Source organism: Galleria mellonella, unplaced genomic scaffold (genome assembly GCF_026898425.1).
Source record: "Galleria mellonella isolate WM207_F2 unplaced genomic scaffold, CSIRO_AGI_GalMel_v1 utg213, whole genome shotgun sequence".
In the NCBI taxonomy this organism is placed as follows: domain Eukaryota; kingdom Metazoa; phylum Arthropoda; class Insecta; order Lepidoptera; family Pyralidae; genus Galleria; species Galleria mellonella.
Window position 1 is genome coordinate 443,872 of NW_026442039.1, and position 20,395 is coordinate 464,266.

Genomic DNA, 20,395 nt, shown 5'->3' on the forward strand with positions numbered 1-20,395 from the left:
GATACTATTATAAATCTATGGCTCCAATATACATTTTGATTGTCACTCATATATTGTTACCCTCAGATGAATTACTACACCTATCCAATATCTTTGCTGTGACCCAAATTGTACTGTATTATCTATGCCCAAAGAGTCATCTGTCACATATATACAATACAATCAAATATTTCATAAATATACATATAAATATGACCGCATATTTGTTCGGTTGTCACCCCTCTATTTTATAAGAAATTGTATAAACTAAAAATGTAAACATCCCAATTACATAATCTTTTGATATATAAAGATTTATATCGTTATAAAAACGTTTTAACCTGACAAACTATATTTAATAAAAACGTCGTAAATAATTTTAACGTACCTACCTTACTACTACCTACCGAAAGATAACTCTTCCTTCAGGCAGAATGCCAAGTGTTGTATACACATCATATACAATAAGTAACAAAATTATTCACATTCATAAGTATATCATTAACGCACAACGGCCCAAATGGGAGGCTAAGTGCGGAAAACAGAGTCTTTCTTACATTACTTACATTACAAGTATATCATTATGCGTTTTACTTTGAGAAACATAAATGAGATAATACTAGATGAGGTAATCAGTGATATTTTACGTAAGAAATTATTTGTTTAAAGTCATATCATTATGGGCTTTAAACATAAATAGCCATAGAAACTATTCCGAGCCTTTCATATCTATACATTCCTCGTATTTAAGGCCATCTTTCCATCTAGTAGGGGGCGTCTATTGTTAGCCTATACTGTGATTTGTTTCCATACGTGATCACCATTCGAGAACACCAAAGGACATTTACTTCCCATCGGGTGTGAATTGTACGCCTATATACTGACCTATTGCTACTTTTACATACTGCTACTTGTTCAACAATGGGCAATTAACTGCTAAAATGCGATAATCAATATATATTTAGGTAAATGAAAATATAGATAAAAAATATATAAAAATTACCTATTAAAAAAGAAATTAGAAAAATTGTTCAAGTCTTTCTTAGTTATCTAAAATAATTTAAAAGCAGAAGAATATTTTTTTTAAAGAACCGATCAGCTATCTATGTCAATAAATCGTAGACTTAGGATAACGTACTACGTAGCAATAGATACGTACCAAAAGTTGTCAGGAATAGTAATGTGTCAGAGGTAAGCATAAAGAATAGTGCAAATGGCTAACATACATATCTTAGTTCATGCATTTGTCATCTTATCTCATGCAGACACGTAGTTCTAGAAATTCTTGACATCCAATATCTCTGGGTTGGTACCCAGAGATATTGGATTGGTATCTACTTCGTACCTACTTTGACTGTGTTATTAATAGATAACGCATTAGATTCAGACCTAGATACCACACATATTAGATTCGATCGTAAAAAGAGGACCGCAGGATCCATAACTATCTTTAATCTATATCTAAGTGTCATAAAAATTACTATATGAGTAGATCTTTGTTTGTTACTAATAGGTAAGGGGATTTTCACAAAATAGTTTAAATTATGTCGAATTAATAATTGTATTAAGGGAAGGTATTAACTTTTATTTTTCTAAACACATTCTACCGTACTTTGGGAGGGAAATTAATTTTATTTCATTAAATAACTAATTATTATATCAAGCCACAACATTTATTTATAGGTGAGGCCTATATAAACTACGCTCTGCTGCCAGAAAATGTTAAGAAAAGTGGCTGATTTAAATTATATGTTAGCACAAGTGGAAGCGAAAGTAATATGAGACCTAGGCTGGGCCCAGGTTCTAGGTCCCATAAAAGAAGTTTGTATGTCAAAATGGTACGGACTCACCTTGACTGCAGATTTAGCGTAAGCGGTACGCGCTCAGGATACACCAGGATTCAGGAAGCCACGCCACGAGAATGTCACAATGGCGCTGATCTATTTTAGTCTATTCGTGAAAACCACACTATATATGTTGGGTAAATAATCACTCGCGACACTTGGGAACGATAATAGGGAATGTCCAGAGGGTTCACGAGTTCTCCACACAGTAAATAGGCACACAACACCCACCCGATGCAGTGTTACGCGGTAGACGTTGGACTGGGGCTGACCATTTGTCTGTTTTTCTTATGTCATATAAATATCATAGAATATTACGCGATTGGAGGATATTATGATATTTATAGGGATGTGACTTTCTTAAACACTAAGTTAGGTATATGATCTACAGATGCAGGGTTTAACTTTCCTTTTTTATTTTTATTTTAACTGCCATTATTCTGTTATAAACCCTTCATTAAATACAGTATTAAACTTATTAAACGCGGAAAAAAAAGAAATATTATGTAAAAATTAATTAATATGCAAATAATATGCATGATTTGAGTACCTTATTTTATAACTTTAATTAAAATGTGACATAAGCAAAATAGATACACTCATATACTTATATATGTTGACTGAAGTAACTAGGCGACTAACACAAGAGGGTCAAGTGTCACCACAATAGCTAAGGGCGAGTCCACTGAGTAGCACTTAAAAATTCACAACGTGGCAATTCTGCAGATTCCTAACATTTAACTTTTTATAACATTGGAAAAGAAACATAAAATCAATAACTAAAAATCTAAAAATGTATTACATAACAACATCCGTGGTGTAGTGATAGATACATTACTTTGTGTAAATAATTACTAAAGTTCTATTCACGGCTGGATCAATTTAGAAAAGGATTTTTAAGTGGTTAGAATATGGGCATTCTGAGTATTTCTAGATAGTTATTTCTCATAAGAGAGAGAGAATAATTATTTTAAGTTTCAATGTCGTGGAGTTTTCCGATGTATGTCTAAATTATGTTATTTGTAGCTAAGGAACCCAATTGAGGATTATATTATTAATAATCTATAATAATTCATATAAACTTTCATTAGACTATTTATTTACAATACCAATAAGAGTAGGAATACAAGTTAAAATAAAATAAGAATTATATATGTATAAACCTAAATAACTTTTAATTATTTATAACTAATTAATAATATTTAAAAACGATTTATTTGAATATACCTATGTTACTTATACATACTCGATAATGTTAAAATTTTTATCGAATTTATTCGGTATAATAACTTCTGTGGCCTCTGTTTGATTTTTATTTTTATTTCAAACGATAAAATAGAAGGATAGTAATCTTTCCTTTGTTGTCTTTGAAAAGTTTGCTTCTTTGTTACTTTATTTTGATCAGGATTACGGAACACTTTTATGGGTTTTCTTTATTTATTTATTTTTGTTTTCTTTTCACTTAGGTTCAAGATGTATACAGAATTACGGCTGATGTTACAAGAAGAAGTCTCCTCCCTACCTCCTACATATAGCTCAAAAATCCTCCCATAAAACATTCCTTATTCATTCTTTGACTTAATTTAATTGAACAGCAGGTACATCTATATAAAAACATTCCACACTAACTATTGTCGTAAGCTTTCAACTTATGACAATTTTTTTTAAGAATTTCTTCAGATAGTCAAATTCTGAAGGGAACTGAGCATCTAGACATTGTAGTGGTAAGGTCAGTAACGCGCGTAAACCTCTTCGGAGGGCGCAAGGGGCCGGCGCGATGCGGTCTCACCAGGGATGTACGTAATATATCCTGCGGATGACGTAGTTTCCCTGACATACGGCACACAATCGCTGCCTCGGCCCCGGCAGCGGCCTACACTTGACGTTCTCATCGGACCACTGCCATCCGCGCCGACCAGCGCATTACCCCTGTCCCCGACCCCCGCCCCGCCCCGCGCTGCATCCGTCCCCAAAACGGCGCCCCCGGAGCCAGCGGAGCGCGCGCCGGCCTCGCCGACGCCGTCTATCGAGCGGCCGGCAAAGCTGCGCGAGCGCACCAAGGCGAAGCTGTTCAAAAAACTTGGTCGCCATGAGGACAATGAATTTGGAAAAATAGTTAGAACCCCAGCACCCGATGAATTCGAATTGCCCGCTCCCCTGCCTACACCGGCATTTTCGCGAAAAAATATTTTTGATCGCGACTTTGATGCATTATTCGAAGTCGCTAGTTCCCCACAGTTCACGGCAAAAATTCGCGTAACGACTCCGGAACCAGATCATAGATCAGATGTATCGGCGGCGCATTTTACCTCTCCAGAAAATTACTCACTTAGTTTACTCCCACCTCGGCCTTATTCTGAACCAGTGCCTAGTAATAACTCTCCCACCACCTCTACCCGCACCTCTACGAATTCGACAACAACGGGACATCGCTCATCTCTTGAAGGTTTTGAACAAGAGTGTGGATTTCTGATTGAAATTCATCAACTAACTCAACGAGTTCATTGCGCATGGTACATGCATCAAAATAATGCCACTTTGCTTTACTACTTTTGAAATGTATCACTTTCATTGAGTTTGCCTAACATTTTTAGTGTGGACTATGTAACATTAGACACCAATCTTCTCGATTTAGGCGAACAGACTCAAATCGAGAATAAACTGCCTCTATTTTATCAATTCTTTGACTATCTATGTCAAACGTAGAAAAGAAAGATAGACACAGTTATATTGTTAAATAACTGTATCTCATTTTTGCAGGGTCCAACTCCAAATCTAAGAAAGTCAGTTTTTTTCGAAAACTGAGTCGCTCTAGAGAAAGAGAGGCGTCTCCGCCTCGTAACCGCGACCGCATCATGCAGCAGCCGTCAATAGAGATGGCTCTTAGAGAATTAACACATCCAAACCATAACGAACAACTTAAAAACCAGCAACAAGTCACATTCAAGTTGGTTAAAACAGGTAAGGACTATTAATGTTTATGTTAAGAGGGTCGAGATTGTTGATCATTTATTTTTAAATTTAAGAACAGTAATAGTAGCTAGGTAGAGAAGACAAACAATTTTATTACTATACAGAATTGTATGAATATCATATTTTGTCATATTTTCATATTATCCGTGTGGTCCTGGTATAGAATAGGCCACCCCTTCCTATCCCGTGGATGTGTGTTCGTATTCAGTGGCGATGGATGGGTAGCAGCGTCCTTCTTAACCCATCTTCAAAGCCTCACTGCAGTTGCCAATACGCCTATCAAGCGTGGCCATTACTGGCAAAACCCCACCTAGGGGGAGTCTTATGTTCAGCAGTGGACCGTTAAAGGGTGATATGATGATAAGAATGACATATCGTCACCTTATTGACATCTAGTTATTTATAACTGAGGAATTTTGCAACAAAAATCAAACAACACTTGTATTATTGATATTTCAGTAAGTTTCTTATATGACATGACATGCATTAAGATAAGATTTTCGAAAATTCCCAATGGAATTATACATAATGTAGAAACATCAAGAGAAGATACGTGTGGGCGAAGTCGTAGGTAACACCTATTGGAAATAGACCTGATAATATACAAAGTTATAGACAGATATCTGTCTACTGTGTTTTACTAGAAAAATTTGTGAATTACAATATTAACTACGATGTGATGGTAGAAGATGTAAAAAAATTACCAAATACTTATTACAAAAGAACTCTTTTCTTATGTAAGTTCGCTAGTATATAGAAGTTCTTTAAATATTTAGAAACATACTCGTACAAATGATTACTAGTCAGTAACAAATAATATAATAATATATTTACCTTATTTCTTACTATTATAATAAAATTTGTAAGTAAGTAAACGATATCTGTCCATAAAAGATAAATTAATATGTGGGGCTTAAATAAGAATATATATATATATATATATATATATATAAGTTTCTAAAGGACTTAGTTGCTGTATATATATATATATATATCTACTGTATATTTCGTCATGATATACTATTTAGAAGTGGTATGTTTCATTGCTTTTCCTACTTCTGAAATCCATGCGTACAAAGTTGCGGGCAAAAAGCTAGTTCACAATATAAAAAGAAGCAACTTGATGTCGCGTCATATCTGTCTTGTCAGTATAATAACAAGAGCCATCTATATAAGTCTTACTACTGAAACACAAATCTTCTCGTCTTGGTGAAGGGTAATATATACAATTATAAGGGTAAATGACCGTCAATCCGTTATAAAGGCCTAGTGCGATTTCGTTCGTTATCTATATGACCAACTACATTGTTAGAACATTTTTGAAACTAGAGAAGTAGATTCTACTCAATAAAAAAGAGTTGATGCTTTTTTTTATTGAGTAAAAAAGAGCATCAACTCTTTTTTATTCATATAATAAAATACGATATACATCGTATTTTGATATTATTTATTCCTTTTTAATGTCAAAGATGTTCATGAGCCATCTGATTAAAAGCTGTAACCGTCGTTTATATACACGTACTGCTCCCACGTCACAGACTATATTGTAACATCTATGGTATCTTTTATGCGTTGCCATTCCTGAGCATAAACTTTAGTAAACCTCCGTAACTGGTAATTTCACTGCAATATCCCACCCTTCCAACCGAAACAGCGTGTAAAGCATAGCTGCTTAGCGGCAGAAATACTTTATAGATTATTTTCGTCTCCCTCAGATAAATTTTAAATGCGTGATGTTTTTATATGTAGACAATTACCGGAAGTTGCAAAAATAATTTAATACTGGTGTCTGAATCGCGTGACAAAACTAATTATTAACCTACTTATAATAATTGGCCAAGTAGTTATCTTCTATTTAATACAAAGCGTTTCAGAACAAATCTAGACCATTTCTCAGCTATTAACATAATACAGTTACAGTATAGTCAGTTGTCACGATTGCCTAATATTAATATTGATATTAACACGGCCTTAAACAAATTCAAAGCCACTTTGTATAAATTCTATAGTTTAATTTAATCAGCTTAATATAATAATAGCATGACATGTATCATTGCACATATGTATAGATTATAAGTGTACAAATCTTTCAAATTCAAAGTATTACTGTAGTCTAACTATTTATTCTATACCTAGTATTGTAGTTTTTATCTATTTTTATCCTAATAGTTATATATATATTATGAATACGCGAATAACGACCACCACGGTCGTTAATTGAGGCAGCATTTTATAACGTAACCTTTTTATCATATATTTTAAATAGATATAAATGTATGCTTTGTTGGTTGTCCTTAAATAAATAAATAAATTATTTTATTTCGAAACTTTGAACCGATTTTAATAAATTTCTATGAGACTAATTTTAAATACATCCTTTCAGATAAAAAAAATAATTTTCAAAATTGGTTTATAGCTAATGGAGTTATGAAGTAACAAACATAAACAAATGACAACTGAATTGAGGATCTCCCACTTTTTGAAGACAGTTAAAAAATTTTAAAATCGAATCAGATTGAGTAAAGATATCGCATAATATACACAAAATATAGACGAATTAAGAATCTCCACCTGTTATAAGTCGCATAAAAATATTAATATTCTGCTTACAGCAACAATGATTTAATGAATACATCAAATTTAACATGATAATATTTATAAAAGAGATGCTTAAATTATTAATGGTGTCGATTGTAAAGTTCACTAATTTTACTTATTTCTCAAACTAAAATTTCAAACTAATAATTAAGCAAAACCGTTATCACGGACCTTTCTGAATAACCTAAAAGTAGTTCTAACTTTAATAGATTATGAATCTAATTCATACTGGTTTTATATAATTATATTGGTGTAATATGAATCCGATAATTTAATTCGAATGAATGCTTCAGAATCGACCATTACTGCTCATCAATGCTATCGAAATTTCTTAATAAGTACATTTTGCTCTGTAAATTAATAAATACTATTGCTAAATTAGAAAAAAACTATGTTAAAAATATTTATTAGCACTGTTACTTTAAATTATGTAAAGATTCTAACGATACTCCGTACATCCAAATCTATCTATTTAGAAGTTATAATAAAATAAAGAAATTCACATACACACACGAACGTTGAAATCATTATACTCCTGTTTTGAACAGTCGAGTAAAAATAGTAACTAACATAATATGTAGATCTAATTGCATTACTAGAAATGTTACTAAAGAAGTATTTCTACCTTGTATAAATTTATTTCACCATTATAAACAGACATTTCTTTATTACTTGTAACACAAATTCAACTCGGTCGATTTACAAGCAAGTAATTGGATTTTCATAAATAAATAAATCTAATTAAGTATCTGTCCATACAAAAACTAGCTACAAGGTTTCCTCGGAGTTTACATATAAGTAATTATCGCTTAGCATGTTTACTTTCGACTTTAGTCTCATTTTAATTAACCTCGGGTTAGAGAACCATCGGAAATCCTTAACACCGTAACATTACATCGTAAGTTGTTTCTCAAACATAAGAACACAAAGGCATTTTAATTCCTCCTGGAAACTCAAAGTTTTATCATATTGGTGAAATTTACTAAGATCATCATCTGAATTTCATTTAACCCTTTCAGTGTGGTTCAGTTACATCCGAACATCTTTACAAACTTTCACATTTTAAATATCAATAGAATAGTGCTACAGCACTATAGAAAGTAACAAACTTGACTTCCTGAAATTTAGCGCGAATAATATTATGCTACTATCTAATATTTGATTTCGTAATAATTATTTTTGGAAACACATTTAAAACATTTTAATGAAATATTTGAATTATCTTGATTCTATCAAGATAATAATAATTTATTTAGGTTTTATTTATTAAAGTATATATTAATTATAAATTTGTTAATATATTCCTTTAATAAAATTTAAATAGCTGAACTGGTTTCAATTAAGTTCGATAGGGTCGTTCAGATGGGATACTGATATATATATAAAGGTACTACTTTTACTAATTTATTCAATTAAAGCTTTAGGTTACACCTGTTACTTTGTACACTTAAACAGCTTAAGGGATTTAAATAAAACTTGGTAAGCAGATTAAAACGTGGATTAATTAACACACTCATATATAGTACAATATAGTTTTAACTCTCGCTTCCAAAATCACAAAATAATAACCTCGCCTGCGCTAACGGAATATGCTAACAGAACACCAGTGAAGGGTGATAGATGACAATGAAAACAGGTCAGTTCATCATGACAAAGTCATCAGGAATTAATCACGACGGTTTCCAGGGGAGATCGCGTTGAGGATACCTGGTTGGGTATATAATCCCTACCCCCTGTATTTACCTACTATTGTATATACTAGCTTTTAACCGCGACCAAGTACACATTTGTTTTGGAGGTAGAAACACTAATGAAATACACTACTAATAGTTGACATATTAAGTAAAACACTCGAATTTATGTTAGACCATCAGGAATCCGAGCAATAAATAAAAATCTAAATATTATAGTCATAGCTTCTAATGCTCTTAACAAGACAATCATATGATTTTTTTTCTGAAATATGTCAATTGTACACATATGACAAATGTTATAATTTATATCAAAATACGTTGTATCATAAACCTGTACACCATTATCCTTTTTATTCATCAGTCACGTAAAAAACAAATTGGATTCAATGGAACTCTGTAATTAATGTATAATCTGCTACAGTCATTCTCTAAAATAAGCCTTACAGACCCATTTACTGGTCAAATCTCATTTTAGCAATGCAATTTAGCAACAAGCCGCAACGCGGCGGTATATCGCGGATTACGTTACCGCAAAGAGCCAAGCACTTTGTTCTATTACCGCTTTTTGGCATTTACTGCCATTTTACTTCCTATTTGAAAGGAGATAGTCCATTGCTGACAAACGATCTGTAGTAGGATATCTTGTACAAGTAATAGCTATAACCCATGGCGTGTGCGCATGCTTGCTGCCTTTCTAAGTTGCATATAAAAACATGATTAAAAACAATAAGTACCATTGATTAACAAACATATTTATCTTCAAGAATAAAATTGGAAAAATTAATTTTAATATTTTATGTGACAAATATTTTGCCTGCATTTTTATATAAATTAATCAATTCTAGTTTTCACAAAATTATTATATTACAATTATAAAAAAACAATACATTTCTATTACAAAACAGGACAAAATCTCGGCAATATCGGTGTAGGTACAATTTAATATTATTCAAAATAAAAAAATACGCAAATTTGCTTTTGAAGTCAGTTCAAAATATTTCCGTTTCGATTGTTTTTCCTTAGATAAACCGCGTAGCGGCCACATACCTTATTATAAATTTTGTGTTATTGATTCACAGAAATACCGCATGCGTTGTATGTTGTTCTAAGTGATACATTATTTACTGGTTTTTATAAGTATTTTGCCTAAGAAGATCCAATTTCTAGTTTAGTATCTATCAGTAGTCAATATCACGTACTATATTTTTATAAATCTAGCTACCTATGTAAGTATACGCCAATTAAAACAATACTCAAGACACTAAGAGATAGCATAAATAAGACGTCATACGTATAACGAAGGCACGTATTTGGTATTTTCACTGCAATATCTTCAAACCAAAATACAGTCATACAAGTCAACCTCTAGTAACTGTGCTCACGACTAAACTACAGCTCTTCTAAACTTATGACTATGACTTATATATAAAGTTTAACTTAACTAAAAAGAATTCCTAATATTTCACAAAAAAAAATAGCTGGCCTTTACTCAAAACGAGTATCTGCAACGAATGTTTGCTGTCCACATTAACAATCAAGCGAATCTGAATTTTTAACACTCTGGAAGTCTGTAGATACTGGGTTGTCTTTTATTATATTTCTAGGTAAAATATGCCTACTGGAAAATATTGTTCCAAAAATATATTAAGATAAGAGATATGAATCCGATTTTCTAATTTCTAAAACATATAGTACTATATTTAAAATTTTCTAAATACAAAATTACACTTTAAAAAATAATTTCAAATATTTTTAAGTGCTCCTGAATTCATTTTTTTTTATTTAAAAAATTTAGATTCATCGTCACCTGAAATAAAATAAAATACAAAGTTATTGGTTTTCAATTAAATTTTAAATTGAAAAAGAAAATAACTATATAAACTTTTACCAAGCAAATTTTTAAAAAGAAAATCTTTTACATAAATTGTTCGGCACATCTTAATTTTTGCAAGTAATTTGTATCTATAAGCGATTATTCTATTAACTTGTCAATTTGTTTACCTTCTCCAAGAAGCATGAAACGACTTCTATTTTATTTTTTTTTTAGGGTTTGTCTTCGCTTAAATCCATTTATTTACAAATTCATAATTTTAGTCACGTAATCCTTATATCTTATCTTTCTTATAAAAACGTCCAGACTAAACCGTTCTCTGTTCTACTAAATTACATACCTACTTACTGGCACTAGGTATGTACATTATGCTATAACCTATGAATACCTAGTCACCAGTTTTTAAGGGTGTATTGCTTTCCTTTCAGAAACCTTACTATGTCCATAAAGATCCACATTCATTAGTCTTCAAGGAAAACCTCCACAGGAAACTTTGTTCACAATCTAAGTATTGTATTGTATTGTAAAATCTTTATTGTACATAACTCAGATTAAACACTGGTAAATGATGTAATATATTTAGTATTCTGAATATTATAAAAAGAAGTAATAATAAACGTTTTTGTAATTGTAGGCACCACATTACAATAGCTTTAGTTCACAATAACTTAGCTTGTAAAAATATAACAAAAAAGTTCGATGTTATATAAATTTCATTTGAAGAATATTACTAATAGTAACATTATTTTCTTTAGTAACAGTTTACATAGAAAATGAAAACGTAGCATAAATACTTTTCCAAAGTAAACACTAACCTGTCATACAGACTGGAATCTAATTACATAGATCTATGTTTAAATTAAATTAACTAGATTACAGAATAACCGCAAATTGAAGCGAACATTAGTACAATAGATTAATATAAAATACTCATTGAAATATTTATTACTAGTGTTTGGCAACACTATCGAATTAGGTAGCATGTCCTACCTTAAAGCTATATCTTGAATGGCAAAACTAAAAATAGTATTAATATGTGATTAGAAACAATGTTCTTTATCAATATTTAAAAATATAGTCGAAGAGAAACAATTACCAGAACAATGGACAAATATTCTTGCAAGTACAAAATTCGATCAAAAGGACTTGTTTTTGTGATTACAAATATTAACACTTAATATAAATGCTACCAATTATATACAATAGACCTTTCTCACAGTGGAACCCGTCATTCCCAGATGAAAACAGAATGGTACGAAATTTGTATTTTACTTTATTTCCATATCTATTACCTGGAGAATTATTATGAATTGAACCTTTAGAAGTTTAGAGATAGGAGTCTCTGTTTACAATATGTGCGTTTATTTGAATGTATTTATTTGAAATTATACTAAACAAATAATATATAAAATAGAATAATCTCTTCTATAGTATTAGAAATAGGTAAGTACATTTGATATTTTGTTTGATCAATTCACTTCATAAACTAGAACTGTTAATAAAGTTAGGCACTGCTTTTTGTAATGAATGCTATTTAATAATTCATTCACAGTTTAGCCTGCACGAACCAATCATACTTTAGCCAAGAATATTCTAGCAGTAGTATATTCCTAATTTACAAACCAAAATAGGTAGTCCATTTAAATGTCTAATAGATTCTTCTTCTATTTATAACAATATTGTTTCTTAGTTACTTTCTTTATTGAGCTAAACGATGTAGAATACGTCAATACCTACTTATTTAATTTGAATAAGGCAGCTTCATTTAGTTTTAAATTAATTAATCCTTTATTAAATTAATAATTTTAATTCAGAGCATGGCGAAACGCAATGTTATGTGTTTGTGAGAATATTTTTTTTTAATTATTCATACTAAGTAATAGAAATTACTAATGGAGTAATTAGAGAGATTTATCGGCTGTTGCCATAGTGGTGAACGTAACAATCAACTAAGTACATTAAAATATAACGTCACAGGAAGCCACCTTACCGCCTTATTTCCATTTGGCTTTTTATCGGTATTTTCCATTACTGGAGAGTGATGCATTTAAATTAACACAGATAGATTTTTTGTATGGGACAGGTTCAAACTCACGATCTTAACAATCTAAAAGCTGAAGAAGTTAGAGTTAAAGTTAAGTTGAAGTTACCTTGTCTTGATCTTATTTTGATCGAATCGAATTTGGATTGGACTAAAAGACACTGAACACGCCAGTATTCATAATATTAACTTCAATCTTGCTCTCGTCCTTATTTTTGGTACACTATGACAACAAATGTTGCACATTTTCAATAGTACCTACCACAAACGTTACAATTGGATTAATGATAAGATTTTCTTATAAGGTTTTAAAGAATTATTTCCACTGTTAATTTTACCTTTCTTTAATTTGTCTCAAATGCTTATATTCTGTATAACCAGAGGGAGACTTTGTTCAAAAGTCGTTTACTTCGGCATCTTTGTCCCATTCGTATTTCTATAGTAAAGCAGTTATGTTTGGTTTGAAGGGCAGTGACTTTACAGGGTACAGAGGAATAACACCTGAATTCTCAAGAATGGCAAAGTATGTGGGGTATTATTGGCGAAACAGTATACTCTGTTACGTCTATGGTACTGCTCATGTCTATAGGTGACGGTTACCACTTTCCATCATGTGACCCGTCAGCTTGTTTGCCATTCTAGTTTGCATAAAAAAATTCTGGTAATATAGAAAACATGTTATCTCTTGTTACTGTCTGTTTTGGTCAGGTGTCTCGTTTCCTTTTAAACCCATCTCACTAATAATAATAAAATTGTAACTGGATGATATAGTGTATGTTTAAGGTTCGACATCATACGAAAACTACTGCATCAAATTGAGTACAGTTTTCATTGCTGTATTTTTGAAGGTAAAAAACGAATGTATTTTGTCTTATTTTATCCAGCTACGCCAATTAAAGTGGTTACCTACTTTCAAAATCCACGCATACGAAGTTGTGGGCAAAAGCTAATATTAAAGGAGTCTTTTATGTTTAATTGACAAATATAATATCTAAAATAGGTCAAAGGAATGTTATTCAGTAGAATTAGTGAAGCAGTGTTAAAGGGAAGTAAATATACGGTTGAACAATGTGGGTAGTAGGCGACGTCAAATAAAACCTCCCGCAGTCAAACAAAATAATATATTCACTGAGCCTTAACTTTAATTCTGTGAATTTAGACGAACAGATTCAATAAGAAACTGAATTATTCATTGCACACTCTCTTTCTTCAAAAATTATATTTTGATTACACTGACATTATAATCATCGGCCTTAAAACTTATACTGCTGATCATATTTCGATAAAATGAAGACATAATTTTAATCTAACAATGGTGACGAAAAGCTATTTAGAGAGTTTCTCAATGCTTTACAACAATTACATCGTACTTAATAAAATAAATTCATTTTAGTCATCCCTATGATAATTAGGAACCTCACATTGAGAGATTTGTATTTGGATTAGTAATAATAAAAAGTCACTATTAATTTAAAATAATTTATTTATTTACACTTTATTGCACCATTTATAAAATAGTAAATACATTTAACTGTAATAAGAAATGATACAAAAGCGGCCTTATCGCTAATAATAATAATTGCTATAACTGTGGATATAATAGTACCTAACTGTGGAGTATGGAGTTAAAGTAGCTTAAGTAGCTGACTGAGTAATACTATAATGATGAGGCAAAGCCTCCGAAGTTATTTTTTAATGAGGTCTTATATTATCAAGAATTAATTGGTATTGCAACATGTTTTAAAATGCTATATCTATGTATTAATATGTTGCAAAAAATGTTTTTTTTTTGTAATTTATAAAAAAGTTTCACTTTTTATTTTTATTTATCCATATTCCAATCCAATTAATTATTACCTTATATAAATCACCTAATGGTTAGCCGGTAGATAATGTCATACGGCATTAAGTTCGTCATTTATATACATTTTATTGTACTTTAAAGAATAAACAAATAAATTATTTATTACTGATACTTAAATTTTGTAAAAGGATAATACTAAAAATATAAAAATCTTTATAGTTTTAAAAGCATTTTATGGTAAAATATTCCCTTTATTCATGCAACCGTATCAAACCTTTTAATCTTCCTTTGTCGCGTATGATACTATTGTACGACTTCAGTTATTAACTTAATTTCTATATTATTACAATCCATTTAGTATAATACATGAATTTGAATGACTAATAGCAATAGGCTATTTAAGCCAGCCATGCTATTTAATTTATTCATTTTAGAATTAGTTGTGTTACAAGTAAATACATATTAGAATGTTCAAAATTATGGAACGTGTAACATTACTTTGTCAACGAATACATTACGCATGTCAAAATTTAACAGTACACGGTCCAAGATACATAGTACGTAAAGATATCCACTGGATTTATAGATTAATATATTTTATTGTCTATATTCAAGTATGGATAGGAGCAGTAACTACGATACGACGTTACTATAACAATTTTCATGAAAATACTATACGGTTCACAACCCGTACAGACTATCTTGATTGGAATACCACATTTGCATCAATAACAGTGTGTGAAGTCGTTAATGTAGAAAAAATATGGGCCATGAATAAAACAATACCAGGTATTGAAACAGAAAAACTTGGTCATTTTTTGGGTGAGATTAGTTTCTTTGGTGGAACGTGTTACAGCTGTATCTCTACTTGCAAAGGAAACCGCCATTGCAATGTGAATTATACACAATTTACAAACGCTATGCGAGCAACATGCAAAGAATTGTTTTTGTCTTGCAAATGGAATGGTAAATCAATAAATTGCTGCAAAAATTTCATGCCAATAGCGACCGAATATGGTACATGCTATTCTATTAATAACAAACATGCAGAAAGTATGTTAACTCTCTCAGTATCTTCAACGAATCGGCACGAGGTAGGTGAGCTTGAACTTATATTGGGACAGGATTACGAGGTATTTCTACATTCAGTAGAAGACGTGCCATTTTGGAACACGGAGTACGATCATAGAGTCAGAACTGTATATGGCTCTCAATCAAGCGTTTTATTTTCCGTCATGGATATTGTCAATGATCTTGAGTTGAAGTCGATACATCCTAATGTGCGTCAATGTAGATTTCCTGATGAAATACCAAAAAAATTTTATAGCATACAATCATTATAGTTACTCTGTTTGCATAATACAATGTCGGATTGACAAACAGCTAGAATTATGTAATTGTACACATCACTTATCACCCAAAGTGTATGAGCAACAATACTGTGATTTAGAAGGATTGAAATGTTTAACGAGGCACTACCACACATTGAGAAAGCTAAAAGTTCCTGAATCCAATGAAACTGGATTAGAATGTGACTGTCTGCCATCTTGTACCGAACCGGACTATAATATAGTTTCTAAAACACTTACAGAGCCTCAAAGTGACCTAAAAATAGGATCATCGACATTTACATTAAGCAATAAACCATATAAACGCGTAACAAGACAAGTAGCGCATACACCTTTAGATTTAGTTGTAGCGATTGGAAATTGGTTTGGTCTTTGTTTTGGTGGTTCTGTGCTTTCCATAGTTGAAATTGTATATTACTTGTGCTTCAAACGTTGGAAGATTGCTAAAGAAAATTTAAAGAAATAAATATACTTATAACTGTAGTTACAAATATAGTAATCAGAAACTGGTAATATCAAGTATGTCACGAATCAAACCCGAGACCTTATTATTAATAATAAATAATTAAATAATAACTATAATTTAAAAACATAAAAACAGTCTTTGTTGCACAATATATAATGCAGATTTACACAAATGCAATGCAGAAATGGATTTATGAAGAGGCCAATTTCAAACTACAGACTATTACAAATTAGCTCGACTCCAACTAATCCGAAGTTAAAGACGTTTTTGTGCAATTCGTTGTCCTTAAATCTAAATACATTCCAAACTATTAGTGTGATAATCTGATACTTATTTAACTCTTATCACTCTAGCATTGACTCTAATTATCATTGTTATTTACATTGTAGACGTTTTGGGAATAATTTACATAACATAATGTGTCTGTAAAACTAATATATTACAGTTAAGTGTAAACAAAAAAGTTGTTTCAGTTTAAATATTTTAAATTTACTATCCGATATTGAACCAAACTCCAATTGTACTACAAGAAACATTTAATCCTTTTATAGATCTAGGGCAAGTAACACTGATCAGCATGTTAACTTTTGTCGTAAACGCATTAGAATAAAATGAAAATAACATTAAATAGTGGTCAAATGACGGCCCGCATATTTACCTACTAAATGATAAAAGGAAACAAAATAATATGCAAATTTTAAAAGAGATTATTATTTAGCTATGTAGTCACCATTATTGCCTCTTTACCTTGCTCCTTGTAGTTCTGATTTTCTTAATAAAAAACAACAAACAGTACAAATCAAAGTCGCTTTCTACATGACTGTTTCTACACTTATTTTTCCTAAACTACGCAATAAAATTTGATACATTTTTTTATTGTTATTTAAATATTCTATTGATGTGTTTATATACATATTGTCTATGAAGTTATTTGCATTCATGTGATGCCAAGTCGTGTCCTTAATTTTATTTATATAGTAAATACAAAAGTAATAATAAATCCATGGATATTTGTTACTCCTTTACGCAAAACCTACTAAACAGATTGAAGTGAAATTTAGTATAAAGCTATATAGCTATATACTAATTTAGCACTTAAAAATCTTTATACAGTAATTAACGCGAGACGCGGAATACAGCCGGTTGTTTATAAAATGAATATAAACTTACCTTTTTACTTTTAAATTGATAAACTTTTCTAATGAATCAGAAAATAAGTTAATAGATTTTTAACTGTTTTAAGCACGACCTTTCAGTAGAAATGTCTATTCTGAACTTACAGACTATGTTGGTTAACTACTTCCTTTAAGTGGTAACTTCCACATCTGTTTCTAATAGTAACTTAGATAGTTTGTGCCAATGTTTGTTATTAGTTTGGGTCTAGGTGCATTAGGATCCAATCAATCAAATATTGTGTAATGGGTAGTGAAATATATAGAAAAGTTAAGGTAGTTCAGTGGTAACTTACAAATAACATGTGTTGGTTTGGTCTTGACAAATTCGAATTGGGAAATGACAAATTAAAAATATTTATGCTAGACCACAAAAACATAATTACATTTTTTTTTTTTTATGAAATGATATTGGAATGTAACTCCGCTTGCGCTATCAGGTATACGCTGGCCGGGCACCATTGAGGGATGATAGGTGAGGATGAAAACAGGACAGTTAGCCTATCGTGATAAATTCCACGTACTATATTTCCATACATAACTATATAACAGAAAATCATTTATTCAAATAAACTTACATTGAAGTACTTTTGAATAGTCATTACATTTTTTTTAATTAAATATGTCTCATCACAAGAAGAAACTAACTCTTTTAAATAATTTTATTATTACTTTACATTTTTAAGTTTAAGTGTGTGAATACAAACCACCAATTATATATAACAGAATACCTACTTTAAATATGAAACTAACATAATATGAAAAAGAAAAACAATTTTAACCAACAATGATAAATAATAAACTCAGACTAAAGATTAAGAGTAGAATTATACAGAGAATTTGATAAGTACATAAACTCTCAAAAGCATCTCCCTTCACTATGTACAGACGTTGTCTCGTTACAATTTTATTATTTTAACAAGATATACTGCTAGACACAGATCTATCTACGAAAAGAATATATTTTTACTATAATTCAAAAACATGTAAATTAGTTATGTTTGCAATTGGAAATAAATTTTCAACAACAGAAATTCAATAAGGCAGCTTAACAATATCTAAGTATCTCAGGAGACATTTAATTTTATCTCTCAACGGAGAGGTCAAATTTCAATTTTATTTCCGACAAATTGTAATTAAATACAGCCTCTCAAGAATAACTTATTCGAAAAATAATAAACTGATAACAATCTTACGGTTGTTTACAGTAATTTATAGGTTATATACCCAAGTATAAGCATTTATAATTTGATAGTTTAACAATATTAAACAAAAATTAAAATAAAACGAACGTGTTATAAGACACCCTGCTTCAATAACTACTATGTTAACATGTGCGTAGCCATAACCAAAAGAATCTAAAGACCAATTATTGTATTAAATACTACACTAATATAAAATACTAACTTTTACCCGCCACTTCGTTTGCGTACCCGAAATATGAGTATAGTATATTGATTAACTAGAATAAATAGTAATCTATGTCCTTCCTTATTCCAATAATATGTGTACACTAAATTTCATAACGAATGGATACTTTTAATGATATTTACTTTCATACTTACTAAATTTTCATTTATAATATCAACAAAAATTTTACGAAAAAATTCATCATAGGTCCGACTTTTATAGAGAGATTTATTTTATTATGCTCATTTTCTTCACAGTCAAAAACAGACATATTTTAAGTAGATATTTTAATATAACTGTCGATTAATTTAACTTCCAATTAAATAAATAATTAAAGTTTAAATAAAATATATCGGTTTGATCTTTAAGATGCCAATTGGAAAATAATTACATAATTATTAAATACACAATTATGAAAAAAGTTAATTAATTGTTATAAAAATCTGGTAACTTCCCATCAAATATTAAAAATATCTTATTGAAATATTTGATGGATTGAAATAGTTAGATGTCTATTTCTGTTACTCGATAATGCTTAAACAGGTAAATGAATTCGAATCCCTGGGAAGACTTAACGTAGACGAAGACGTACATATAATTTAGATAGGTACTTTCTAATTTATAAAGACATTAATTGCGCTAGTACCAAATTGAATTTCGAATCTCAGATAGTCTTTTGAATGGAAACAAGCTATACTATCAACGTATAGTCACGCGCGATAGGAGATTATCGCACGTGACTATTCACGAGTTTCGGCTCGTAGTGAAATTTCACTATGCAGATTTGTTTATAATTTTATATTTTTCAATCGACTCTATATATATAGTAAATTGGAATATTGCAGTATGGTGTGGTCACCTATATACAAGTCTACAATTAGAGAGAATATTTTTCTTATGTTTTTATAGTGTATAAAAACAAAATTAAAATTTTGATGTCATCATGGTATCAGTTGTTATCTGTTCACTGTTGAACATAAGCCTCCCCCATAGACTGTCATAAGAAACGGTCCTGAGCTACTTGATATTCACAACGATGCATTTACTAAATTAAAATAATAACTCTCTACAATGCATTTTATTATAAAATCATCATATAATGACATTTAATAATTTAGTTATATTTTAATGTTTATCAAACACAAGGCATGCTGTGGTTGCCTAATAAATGTAAGAACAGTAAGATCTAATCTAGCGTAATAAAAAATAATAATAAAAATGTTTATTTGGGATT

The 20,395-nt window shown here is 30.6% G+C and overlaps 1 protein-coding gene across 14 annotated transcripts in view; it reads left to right on the forward strand.

The window, feature by feature from the left end:
* Positions 1-20,395, forward strand: part of LOC113511962 (uncharacterized) — a 196,549-nt gene that overhangs the window by 47,478 nt on the left and 128,676 nt on the right. For 12 of the 14 annotated variants that reach the window (XM_052894452.1, XM_052894457.1, XM_052894460.1 and 9 more), the window contains 2 exons: positions 3,290-4,269; positions 4,584-4,784. In XM_052894452.1, coding sequence (XP_052750412.1) covers positions 3,618-4,269; positions 4,584-4,784 — 853 coding nt within the window. In that variant the 5' untranslated portion in view covers positions 3,290-3,617. Of the gene's footprint in view, positions 1-3,289; positions 4,337-4,583; positions 4,785-20,395 lie in introns of those variants that run through there. The other 2 variants (XM_052894464.1, XM_052894463.1) reach the window with 2 other exon arrangements.